The sequence below is a fragment of the Nesoenas mayeri genome (assembly GCF_963082525.1).
Source record: "Nesoenas mayeri genome assembly, chromosome: 1".
NCBI lineage: Eukaryota > Metazoa > Chordata > Aves > Columbiformes > Columbidae > Nesoenas > Nesoenas mayeri.
Genome location: NC_137541.1, coordinates 192,988,004 through 193,001,251, shown reverse-complemented (window position 1 = coordinate 193,001,251; position 13,248 = coordinate 192,988,004). Strand labels below are relative to the sequence as shown.

Sequence of the window (13,248 nt, the reverse complement as noted above, 5' to 3'; positions counted from 1 at the left end):
TGGCTGACTATTGAATTCTAGATGAGGCTGTTCCACAGCCTAAGGTACTTTTGGAAGGTAAAAGTGTGTGCTATTTAACAAGGCCATATACTCAAAGGTATTATGAAAATCTTCATTTCTCGGCACCAGTGTAGCACTGCAACCTGTTGTGTGACCTGACATCAGTTTGATGTGTCTTAATGACTGGAAGGCTTTTTCTTGAGTACTCAAATGTTCTTGTAACTACCTTGGCATAAGTGGAACTTTGTGCTGTACTCTCTAGGGACTTTGAAGTACTAGAGAGAGTTCAGAGAAGGGCAACAAAGCTGGTGAGGGACCTGGAGCACAAGTCTGATGAGGAGCAGCTGAGGGAACTGGGGCTGTTTAGCCTGGAGAAAAGGAGGCTGAGGGGAGACCTTATCGCTGTCTACAACTACCTGAAAGGAAGTTGTAGCATGGAGGGTGTTGGTCTTGTCTCCCAAGTAGCAAGTGATGGGATGAAGGAAATGGCCTCAAGTCACACCAGGGGAGGTTTAGATTGGATATTAGGAAAAAAATTGCTCACGAAAAGGGTTGTCAGGCATCGGAACAGGCTGCCCAGGGAAGCGATGGCGTCACCATCCCTGGAAGTGTTTAAAAGGTGTGTAGATGAGGTTCTTAAGGACATGGTTTAGTGCCAGGGTTAGGTTATGTTATGACTGGACTCAGTGATCCTGAGGGTCTTCTATGACGTACATAGGTTGTAGATAATTGGTGGAACTAGAAACAAATTCTAACATGTATGTTCGGATTACGATCTTAATGATGCCTGAAAACATTTTTTTAAATGAAATTTGAGGTTATTTTAATTGAAATAATGTTTAAAATCTGAATTACTGTTCATTTACTTTCTGCAATGCATTGAACTTTTCAGGAAAAACCATAGCACTTAACTCCATCACCATTTATAGTTTACTATACTTTTGGTCCTTCTGTCTGGGTCAGTGTTTGGGTACTATATACTAAAAGAAAGTGTTAACACTGCCAAGGTAATATTTTAAGAGGTGTCTGTATTATTGTATGTTTTTAATATTTTTAGCTTGAAATTGAGTTATGAGTTTAGTTAACTGGTTTGTCACAGATTCCCAGGTGGCATTAGCCAGTCATCTCACTTGATACCTTAATGAAACCTGAACAAAGTTGTTCTGGGGACACATACATTAAAGGTGGTGAGATATCACCACACTGTGGTTGTGAAAGCTGTATAAATATCCAGGAAACAAAAGTGCATTTGAATTTTGAGGATTTTTATTTAAATCAATTTTAATGTAGTTTTCTAAATTAGTGTATGGATTTTCATTTCTTCTAATGTGTATCATTTGAAAGAGAATTTTTCATTAGTGTTACCTGGTACCATTCATGGAAGCACTGAAAAGGGGAAGTGAAAAGGGAAGAGTAGATTAAGTGTTCTTCATAGTACGCCTCACAGTAGGAGAAATAGAGTATATTTAACTGCTCTGGTTTTTTGTGGCACAAAAATAAAAAAATATATTTTGTGTGATGTTTGGTTGGTTTTGGTTTTTTGCGTGTTTGTTTTGTTTTTTTAAAATCCAGCTAATTGAGGTTACAAGTTTTATTTCTCTTTTCTACAGTCCTGAGGTAAACTGCCATAGATGAGCCCTCTTTTAAAAATATGAGTGGGAGGATCGAAGGGGTGAGGGAAGTTGGGAACTATTCAGATTTCATCAGCCATATGACTTGACAGCTTCATAAATAGACACTGGTGCACATCGGTTCTGCACATGTACTGATACAAACAATCAACTGTTCATCTTTTATCTTTGCTGGGCTGCTAAATTATAAAGTCCAAGATTTCAAAGAATTCGAATCCATCAGCTAAATCATGTCCTTCACTTTTGGGAATGTGGTTAATTATGAGTACCGATGTGTTTGAAGTTCTGCCTGGTTTACAAGCTTAAATATTTATTTGCACCTGCCAGGCAGTTAAGTACCTCAAATATTATGTGAACATAAAAAGCACATACAGAAAGATATAGTTGTTATGGATTATATTTGCAGAATTCCTGGCAAGCACTTAGAAACCATCTTTGAAAATACTGGAGACTGTAAATTCCTTAGGCAGAAAATTTCTTTGTATTGCATCCACCATTTTTATAGCTTTAAAGTAAACCACTCCATGTTACAAAGGACCACTAAGATGTGTCTATACATCCAACTATAGCAAAGCAGATCTGATAGAGCTAGAAACAACTTACCCAAGCTTTGGTAGTTTGGGCAAGTGAGTTGGAGGCATTTAATTCTAACTTTATTTCCTGATATTTGCTTGGTTTTGATCAGAAACTTCAAAGGAAGTCTGGAAAGGAAAACTTACAATTAAGTTAATTTGAGCCTTATATTTGAAAGTTTACTAGGACTTGGAAGGGACTTATTCCAAGTGATTTATTAAAAGATCCAAATATACATGATTTCAGTGAGCTATGTCATATACCCTATAAGACTACTATTTGGATGATCTAAACAGAAAGAGTAGGTATTTAGAAAGAATGTGTTAAGGAATAATGAGATTCAATGTAAAAGTTTATTATATTTACAAAGAGCAAAATCTCCTTACAGAATTTAGTCTGGTTCAAGTCCACAGTGGTAGTGATGTAGCTTTGTATACAGGCTTACAATTGCATAAATGAAATGGAGTATGAAATTGGGTGGAGCAAGATATTTTTCGTGACATAAAATAGAACTGCTAGAACCTTCATTTTTAGTCCCCAGGAGAAAGTAGGATTGAAATAAAATTATAGAAAATGTTCTATGTCTGAAGTAAATAAAAAAACCCGTTTTTATCCCCTTTTGCCTGCCAGCTTTATTAGGGTCAATATCTCACAGGAGGAGTGTGCCGTACAGTATGAAACTGTAGCATGGGTTTTTTGGTTGTTACTAACTGCAGTGATTTGCCTGTCTGCTCCTTAATCGAAATAACAGTCAACAGTAAGAAACTGCATTTCAGCTAAAACACAAAACAAAAACTAAAACTTCTTTTTTAAATTCCTGGGTCTAGAGACTGAGGAAGAGGGCTATTTTTAGTGTCCATTTGTAGCTGCTTTCTTAGAATTGTTCATTTTCTGTGTACTTGAGTGCTTGCTCTTCTTCAGAGAACAATAAAGACATAAAACATAAAGGAAAATTGAAAATTCTTCAAATGTCCAGTAAGATATACTCAAAGTTGTTTATTTTTACTTTATCATTGCAAATTAGAGGCACTATCAAATACGTATTGACCAACTCCATCACAGAGCTTGTTCCATAGATGCTTTCTGAGTGCGAAACCTTGGAGAATCCTGAGGGCCTTTCTAAGGTTCAAAGCTTTTTTCATTGCAGCTGATTTGCTTAGGTTGGTGACTCTAGAAAAAATTACTTATATGCATTGAACATGCATATGTTGTGGAAGAAACTGGTGGACACCTTCTCTTAAGTTGCCCCAGCTGAAGATTTCCTATATTTTTCCCACTGGGAAGATGCCCTGTGCTTCCACTGAGACTATGTACTAGAGAAAGAGATTGTGCCTTTCCCACCTACTCCCTTTCCTATTAGCCCTTTCTAGCAATTAGTTGTATTCCTCTTGCTGTTTTGTGGTGTGTCACTAATGCATCAAATCTAACTCCAAAGTACTGAAAAAAATATAGAATATTCAGATGGGAAAAGGGAAGACCAACTCTTAGTAACTTGGTAACTCTAAGAAATAGTGTCATACAAAGGAAGTAGATTGTTCTTGATAATCAGTAAATCTCTAATCAGTTTGTAGATAATCAGTTTGTAGAATTCAGTCCCCAAACTACTACATATTGTTGGGTGAAGGGTTTCTCTTTGGAGCCTATCAGTCCAATTAGGTGTCCTTTTGTAAATAAATGGAAATAACATCTTTAAACAATGAAATTTGGGGTAAATAACCAACTATAACAATAGTCCTTGTGTAGTAAAATATTATGTCTCTCTGCGACCCTCAGAGCTATTAAACTTTTCCAACAGTTTGAGAACTGTTAGAACTGGAGAGGATTGAGTTTCTGAAATTCTTAATGGCTAAGCCATGTTTCATGCCTAGCTGGTGGTCATTAACCAGCTCTGTTTTATTTGGTAACAGAAATTCCAAGCCTTTGAAGATCACTGCACTCTCTTTGGCAATTAACTTTGTTCACCTTAGCTATGAACCTTAATATCAAAGTGCTTCTTTGCTGTTTTTGTAACTGAGTAAGTGTCTTTATACTTCACTTGTCCCAGTTTCTGCACTTTCACATGACTGACCTAATTAAAAAACAGACAGCTCAATAATTCTGCCATAAGCTAGTAATAATGAAACTGTGGGAGTCCTTGAAGCCCTTTATCATTCAAATACGCAGTGGTTTCATGAATAAAGTGGATGACTAAGTATTACTTATAGAAGTAAGGGAGATTATTAGCAGTGGAAGACACATTTGAACTTGCTGAAAGGATGGCTTTTGTCTCTAGAAAGACCTACTCTTGGCAATAATTACACTAGGTCTTAATTTTATCCCAGCATTCTCTTCTTGTTCACGCTTTCAGTGACTGAATAGCTTGCTATTGCTTGTTAATCTCTACAGGAATGCGGCTTTGGATATGGGGAGGATGCACAGTGCATGACATGCAGGCCAAACAGATTCAAGGAAGACTGGGGCTTTCAGAAGTGCAAGCCTTGTCTGGACTGTGCATTAGTTAACCGCTTTCAGAAGGCCAACTGTTCTGCCACCAGCAATGCATTATGTGGAGACTGTTTACCAGGGTAAGTCAATTTCTGAAGATGAGATTTGAACAAATTCAAAACTAATTTGCATTGACATTTTCTTGTTTGTGTTTTACGGATGTTTGTGTCCTTTAAGTGTGTATGAAGGTCCTAGATTCTAACCTTGACCTCGCCAACATTTTACTGTATGATCTGAGCACTTAATTTCAGAATTGCAGTCTTAATTATCTCATCTATAAAAAGGGTTTGATAGTTACCTATGAGAGTATTGCCTATACAGTACCTGAGCAAAATACTTCAAAATATTGAGTGTTACTGGTGACTTACTTAATTATTATGAAGAAATAAACATTTGGAAATACACAGAGTTACCTTCTTGAAGACTGATCACGTTATTTGCTTGCTTTTTTCCCCCTTGTTAGGTCAATGCCTAGTAATTTTCAGACACATATATTTTTATGTCAAAAGTAGTGGCTATGATCTATGCTCCTGAATTTCCTTCACCATGTTGGTTAGTTCATAGAACATGATCCTGGCTGAAAATCGTAAATGGATCTGAAAGAATTGTTTTGGAACAAATTGTAACAGTGTAGAGATTTACTGAAACTTCTGTTGTAAATCAAAACCTGTGCTTAGTTTGTTGTCCAGTCACATCTCTGTTGGTAATCTTCTCTGTTTGTAGTATTAAGAGTTAAGAGTTAAGATCTCTAAAACACTATACTTTACACTGTGGCCAAGTTCTACTATTATAAATATCTGCCCATGAATTTGTTAAAAGGCATTTCTGATACTTTTTTTTTGAACAATGGATTGGTAGTTTAATTGTTACGAGTAGGCTATGAGGACTGTTTTGCAATTTTAACAGCCTTTGTATTTTCACGGTATATGTTTCAGAGATGCTTAAAGGTTCACACATTTGTTTCCTGTATATATCTCAGCCAGTATATTTTATTTATATATATACTTTTAATGCCAGCTATCAAATCCCTGAACACTGAAGCTCCTACAGTTATTCCTCTTCAGCCAGAAGTGAGGTCTTTTCGTTTAAAAACACTTTGTAAAGCTTTGGTAACTAACATTAGTTTAAGTTACAGTATAAGAAGGTGCAGCCCCAGTCATTAGATGTTACTCACAACCACTTTAGATACTACCTACAGCCAGATGATGGATTGAGTTATGCTCTTATTGCATATTCTATGTATACATGTGTATATATATACACACACATATATATATTTATATATATATAGTAGGGCTTATTTGGCTATCAGCAGGAAGAAAATTTTCTTCTCATGGTGTAAACAATATAAACTAAATTTTGGAAGATTAGGGAAGAACAAAAAAGAACACAGATTAAAACATGAATTAAGGGTAAATCTAAACTGGGGACGCTTCTCAGTATTATGGTCTAGAATGCATTCTAGATACGTGTGTTGAGTACATGTTAAAATGAGAGCTGTTTCCACAACCTGTTTTTACTGGCAGCAAGGTTGGAAATATGAGGACAGAGAGAGTCGTGTAGGGGAGTCACAGGTCACTGTTTTGGGGAACAGAACTTTAGAACACACCACCACTCATACCTATCCATCAGTTTAGATGCTGCCTACATGAATGGAGGATATATTAATAGGTAGCCAAATCAAATGGTTTAGCTAATGTTTTACCTCTCAGCAATCATATTTATTTCTGTTTTGGATGGATTTCCAACATGCCATTTGCTATTATTCAGCTTCAAAACACTGCAGTGAGCATGTCAGCCAAAACCAAATGTTAACACATTACATTCAGAGTAAATTACCACAGTGGCCCCTTTCGGTCTTACAGCCTATGAATAGTTTCTGTTCACATTGTTAAAACATGAGTTTCTTGAGCAATTGGAAAGCTGTTTGCTTTACCTGATACAGCCTTCATACTTCAATGGCATTTGCAGTGTTAGTTATTTAACATCAGTAGAGTTAGTACCTTTTATTTAATGTGCCGCTACAGCTACAGAAAACAATTGATGTAGTCAGCTTGAACAGACCATACCTATTGATTCTAGCTTAGTACTAATGATTGGTTGAAAGACAGACAGATCTACTCAATTATGGAGCTGTTGTAGATAAGTTCTTCAGAGGATGTCATACTCTCATGCAAATTTAAATATAAAACTTAAACTTATTTTAAATATAGAAAAGTTCTGGGTTTTTGTTTGGTGCGCTTCTGTTCCCTGGTTTAGGAATGTAGGCTTTTGCCTGTTACTGTAGTCATTAAGCTCTTCAAACATAAACTCAACAGTAAAGTTCTTGAAGGGTCTTTAGAATAAAATGTCTCCTTTTTTACTGCAGCAGATTTCCAGAGTCTGACAGTAGTTTTTTTGTTTGGTTTTTTTTTAAATGTTTTTGCATTAATTTCTTTAGGAATGGGTAGCTGGTTGGTTAGTTTTAGTTGCTTTAGAGTTTTATTTTATTGTTCACCTGTTACTGCTTGTGGCCTCCCATTGCTATTACTTATCTAAACCATCTGACTGATACTTCTGTTTGCAATATCAATTTTTTCGTACCTCAGAATGCTTGCTATCTAGAACTAAGTAAGAATGCGAAAATGAAGTGGAGAATTGGAAAATGTACATGGGGACACATATAGTCACTTGGTTAATTTGCGTGTTGTGATTTTGGTTGGTGGTGAAGATCTTCCTGGAGGAGAAGGAAGAGTCGGAGAGGGATTGTTGGTTTGCTAAAATATAGTTCTGAAAAGCAATTTTTATTGTATTGCTCTTCTACATAGCAATCAGAATAATCTTGTTTTCTGAAGATTTTGTCACACAGCATGTTAAAACTTTTTTGAAGGGGGGATGCCCTTCTGTACAAGTAAATAAATGAACCAATTTCTGAGTGATTTTTCCTTCTCTGAGCTAGAGGATACCTTAGAGATTTTCATTAGAAAACATTGACGTCTGGCCCATTACATACTGTTATTAGTGGTAATTACTTTGTAATATCTTGTTTCTTTTAGGAGAGTTGTATCGGTTCACTTTTATTTTTTTAAATGTGTAAATAAGCTTACATAATGTAAGTTCATCATACTTGTCTTATATGTTGTGATCTGTGTGGAAAATGGGATATTGATTTCTGTCTGAAATCTCCAGAATTATGTGAATCGAAGATTATAGTGGCTGTGCATTTGGACTAACAGATTTAGAATTTTTCCTCAGTTTACTTTAGATCTACTGCTCTACTATTCATATCTACTGTACTCTTGTTTACTTTTATTTTCTTCTGTTTCCTGATAGTTTGTATTGGTATGCAGATTGACAAAAGTTTGCAGTCAGAGTATTTTGTTAAAATACCTGATTCATTTTGTGAGCAGAAATAACTGTTTTTGAATTACTGTTTTTTTCATTCTTTTTTCTTCCAGATTTTATAGGAAGACTAAGCTTGGAGGCTTTCAAGACATGGAGTGTGTTCCTTGTGGTGATCCTCCTCCTCCCTATGAACCTCACTGTAAGTGCTCTTTTCCTCCTGCTGGAGTGGGATTAACTTTTTTGCTTTAGAATGTTTTCTCTTTTAGCTTGAAAGCTTGGCCAAAAATAACAGTCACAGTTGTGAAGAATGCTTTTAAAGGCTCATGTTCTTTTAAAGGCTCATGTTCTTTTGAGTGAATGATTTCATTAATACATTTCAGCAGGTCCAGCACCATAATTGCAGAGTTCCCTCATATGACCAGTCACTTGAGGATAAACATTTCTGTCATACCACATGATTAGGGTGCCTTGAGTCCACTGCTGATTTTGTGCTATTAATTTTAATTTCTGTTTTGTGTTAATGCCAAAAGAAAGGCAGTCTTCCTAGACCTTCTGCCTACTACCAGGTAGGCCTCAGTGAATATGAATTTGTCCTGATAACCAAAAGGTGTGACTTGTTGATACCTTTAAAAATAACTTTTGTACTAAGACTACAGCAAGAGAGAACGATATAGGTAAATATCTTTATACTACCATATACCTTAAAAAGAAAATGAGTAATCAGTTTTTCTCTTTGTTTTTCGCCAATGGGAAGATTATAATCTCTTTAACAAGATAGGATCTGTTTTCTGCAACACAAGCCTTTTTACTACTTCTTCCAAGACGCAAGTTTTAATTCAATAACAGGAGTGAATTATTCTTGTTGCATTTATTGAAGTTGACTTTATAATATTAAAAATATAATTGATTCAACATAACCTTGTGGAAAACCTTGGGTACTTGTTTGTTTCTGTAATTTGAAGTTACATTTTGGCAATGTTTTCCCCTATTCCAAACAGAAACAATTATTTACAGAAAGAATGAATTGTCAAGTTCCTGAATGCTTCATGCTACTTTAATAAGAATACACTGTTTCTTATAAACATTTTTCCTTCTTTAATTGTGCTAAATTAAAATGTAACGAAGTATATGCTATTGTGCATTAAAATTGTACTTTTACATGGTTTTATATTGTATTTAATTACATAACAATTCTTCAGCATTTCATGTGTTGCTTAGACAGTTGTTTGTCAACTGAGCCAGCCTTCCTTGTTTTGTTTCCATTGTAGTTTTAGTGCTTTTGGGGGAATAAACTTATGAAATCTCCTTTCTATGTACAACATAAGGTTAGAAAGTAAACTCTTCAACTATTTCTGTAGTGTAGACAATATAATATCTTAAAAGTGTTTAGAGAAAGTATGTTCTTCATAGACAGTCCTATGGGGTTTGATACCAACAATAAAAAGTTGATCATACTGAATCAAATCACTTTAGATTCAATGAGTTGCAGAAGGTATTTCTAGACAGAGTTTGAACCCAACAGGCAATTTCATATGCACATTTTTTTTAGTCTCCCTAATTGACCCAATTAGGTATTATCGCCTTCACTATAATTCTATAATTCATTTTATGCAGTTTTTCCTCTTTTCTTTTTTGTTCTCTTCTTCTAAGAAAGCATGTTATTCAAACATGAATTCTGCTTTCTGGTGCAATAGAAGACAGGAAAGAAGAAGAAATTACTTTTGTTATCTTCCTACTTTGACTGTAGCTAGTGACTCATAGGCATATTTCTGTCTTTTCCAAAGTCACAAATTTTGATTTTTAAAAGACAGAGAAAGAATGGTTACAAAGTCTTTTGAAATAACTCAGAATTGTTTATTTTATAGTGATTTGGCTTCTGTAATTGAGCCTAAGCTTGGACCCTAAATTGAACTATTAGGAAGCTACTACTAATTTTAAGTGGGCAACAGACAACTTCATGGAGAAGAGCATTTTCTCTGGCACAGACTGCAATGGTAAATCCAAATTAGAGACTTTTTTTTGTTCCCTAATCTCATGGCTGTGACAAAGCCTTTGGCTAGATAACAGAAGTGTTGACAATTGCTTGTTTTTCATATTTACAGTGTCAATTTGTGACAATTGGCAGGTATTTCCAGTTTTTACAGAAGCAATAATAAAAAGTTTGAAATCATTAAAATGTTCTTTATTTACATACTAATGAGCCATTAAAATCTTGAATAATGGAAATCCTACCATGAAGTATGGTTATTTTTTCTCACTGTGATTTTCTGAAGGCTTTTGTTTGGAATTTCTATATTGGTTCTTCAGGTCCCTAACATAAGCCGTCTCAGTTTAAGCAAGTGTACATGCCTTCCTCAGAGCAGCCTAGGAAGCTATTCCTAAAGTAGTGGGTAAATGAACTGAAAATGGTTTGAATTTTACTCAACATCAAATAGGTGAAAATATATCAGTTTTAAGACTAAGTCAAAAACATGATTCTACAATGAAGTATAAATAATGGTGTGTGAAAGCAAGCTTTTTCCACCTAATGCTGAATGTGTTTACTGTTTATTTCAATAATGAATATATTTTGATACTTAAGATGGTTAAGACTGCATTACTTGAAGTCCAAAGGAGACAAGCCATTTGGTTTATGGGGCAAGTTCTCAGTGATCAGAGGACTAAGTTTTCTTTCTCTGCCTTTCATATTCTTCTTTCCACTGTGAAACTGAAAGTCAAATATTAGTGCAGCTATCTCTTAAATTACAGATGAAAATGAAAAGTTTAAATGTCTTATTTCAGTGAATCAGTTGTCTTATGAGGTGTGTGGTGATCTTGTGTTTGCTTAAGAATATTACCATAAGGGTACAGAGGCTCACAGCCCCCTACCTGGACTAAAGGTTCAATTTAAAGCTGAGACGTGGATGAAGTTCTTTTAGCACTAATAGCAGTTGATTATTACCCAGTTAGCTATAAATCTAAATACCTTCTTTTATCTTCTTTCTTTCTGTAGACATTTTAAACCAGATCTGGTTTAAATATTTACTCATGAAAAAATGAGTTTGTGACTTGCTAGAGGCAAAGTTGAAAGGATTCTATAATGAGCAGGTAAAGAGAGCATTAGAGGCCAGGAGAATTTCAATCACCTTTGTGTAAACTTTAAAAGGGACACCGTGACTTATGTGTGTTTTTAGGATGTCAGAAAATTAAATACACAACGATATAGTTATATTTTAATTTGCTTAGTTCAGGTAAATAAACTGTAAATACCAATCCTATATATAGGATCAGCATCTAAACATCAGATTAGAAATGAAAGCATGATTTTAAAATTACTATTTACATTCACTTTCTAAACTGAAGACATTTTTTTTTCTCAACTGAATGACAGAAAAAGGAGTCTTTTGAACTAGGAACTAAAGTGAAAACTCTATCGATCAAAAATGTAATTCCTGAAATGAAAAGCAGCACAGACTGTCTTAAACTGGTAACTGTTCAGCAGAGAAAAAGTGATGTATGTACCATTTAATGATTTGGTTTTTTCAGCACCAATTTAGGCTTGTGAGTTCACTCTCCTGTCTTCTCAGGCCAGTGTTGGGCTGCTACAGTGATTTTGCTTAAACTGTTAGTATAACTCTTCAGTAAGTGAGATTGTGACTCTATCCATGATCTAAAAAGAATTAAAATAACTCAATTCTTAAGGTTATTTTTAAGTCTAATGAGTTAGTGGCATAAGTGAAGGAGGGTAGTGCGAAAGGCTGGGGTAAGGAGCAGAAGATTTTCCAAAGATATCGTTGACTTCTTTGAGCAAGCATTATGTTTTCAGCTAGTCTGTCTTAGCATATAAACAAAAAACTTTAGAAACCATACTCATTACCTTCTTTTAGTCATATGAACATGACATGAAAATTAAAGCAACAGAATTATTTTATCTGCTTGGCTATGTCAGCTATTCCTACAAGTGATTCCTGTTGTATTGTTCAGTTCAAAATGCAAAACAGTATCGGAGTCACCAGAACCCTTTAGCCTCTGGACAGGCTTTCTACTAAGCAGAAGAGCCTGTGACATTGAACTTTTTCAAGGTCTATTAAAAAAATAGTCCCTAGCACTTTTACATTACTGTGTGGTGTTTTTTTTCTAGATCAATCTAGATCTAGTGGTGTTCCCCTGTTATGTGCAAATTCAGTCTAGAATTTGGATGTACAAGCAGTTAAATTAGAATAAATTGTGGGAGTCAAGGAAGAGATGAAATAAACACCTGGACACCAAGAGCATTTTATAGCCAAACCACCACAAAAGGAACAGCCTTGTCCTTTTTTTTTTTTTTTTTTTTTAAATTATCTGCACTATTACATTTAAAAAACAAACAAACAACATAATGGCACAGTATGTCCAGCCAAACTCACTTTTCCTTCTTCAGGATTACTTCTGCTTGTTTTCATGACATAAAGCAAGAAGCATGGGAAGATGGGGAGGGGGGACAGGACAGGGGCAAGATACCATTCTGCGTGGAGCTTGGGAAACTGGCCTCTACATGTTCCAGGAAATAAATGCATTCTTTGCTTCAATGAAGCAGAAATGTTTTGTTAAATAAGTCACAGCGGTGGAAATATCTATGATTTGATTGTAACATCATGTGCCTTTTAAATAAACCCTCACTCACTTCTAAAATTGCTGCTTTTTGCCATGAGCCATGTTTTGAGATATTGATTTCAGTGATAGTGGTTTCAAATATAAAGAAGATCTCAAATTAGAAAATAAGCAGTTTTTACTTACATGAGGAATAAAAGTGAAGAGGACAGCTTGTTGAGACAAAATACATATATCAGATCATAGTGAAAACATTACACTTTTGTGTGAGACATCCATATCTTATCTGCCTTAAATTTTGTTTCTTTAAGGAACTTGTGCAACACTTTGACTACCTCCACTAAGACTGATTGCAAAGCTCCCCTTACAATTTTCTTCTGTACATTTTTAAAAATTAGTTTGCTTCTGTATGTTTACAGAATTGTTTTTCTGAGAATTAAATGTGAGTGTCCTAAACTGCACCTGAGTCTCACTCTTTAAATCTACAAGGTATGTTGTTTCCCTAATGAAAGGTGCTATGTAAGGGACAAAATTTGGTGTTATTTCCTTCTTCCTGATATTAAAAGTGGCTAGTATAGTAAAAGTAAGATTTGGAATAAATTTACTTATTTAAATTTACAAGATTAGGATCTGTGATTTTGTAAACTTTCGTGTGAGTGTAATGGGT

The 13,248-nt window shown here is 35.0% G+C and overlaps 1 protein-coding gene across 1 annotated transcript in view; it reads left to right on the top strand.

Moving 5' to 3' along the window:
• Positions 1 to 13,248, top strand: part of TNFRSF19 (TNF receptor superfamily member 19) — a gene marked incomplete at its 3' end in the record, with an annotated part of 45,359 nt that overhangs the window by 7,889 nt on the left and 24,222 nt on the right. Inside the window, exons 3-4 of the mRNA XM_080363648.1 lie at positions 4,590 to 4,768; positions 8,126 to 8,211. Coding sequence (XP_080219774.1) covers positions 4,590 to 4,768; positions 8,126 to 8,211 — 265 coding nt within the window. The remainder of the gene's footprint in view (positions 1 to 4,589; positions 4,769 to 8,125; positions 8,212 to 13,248) is intronic.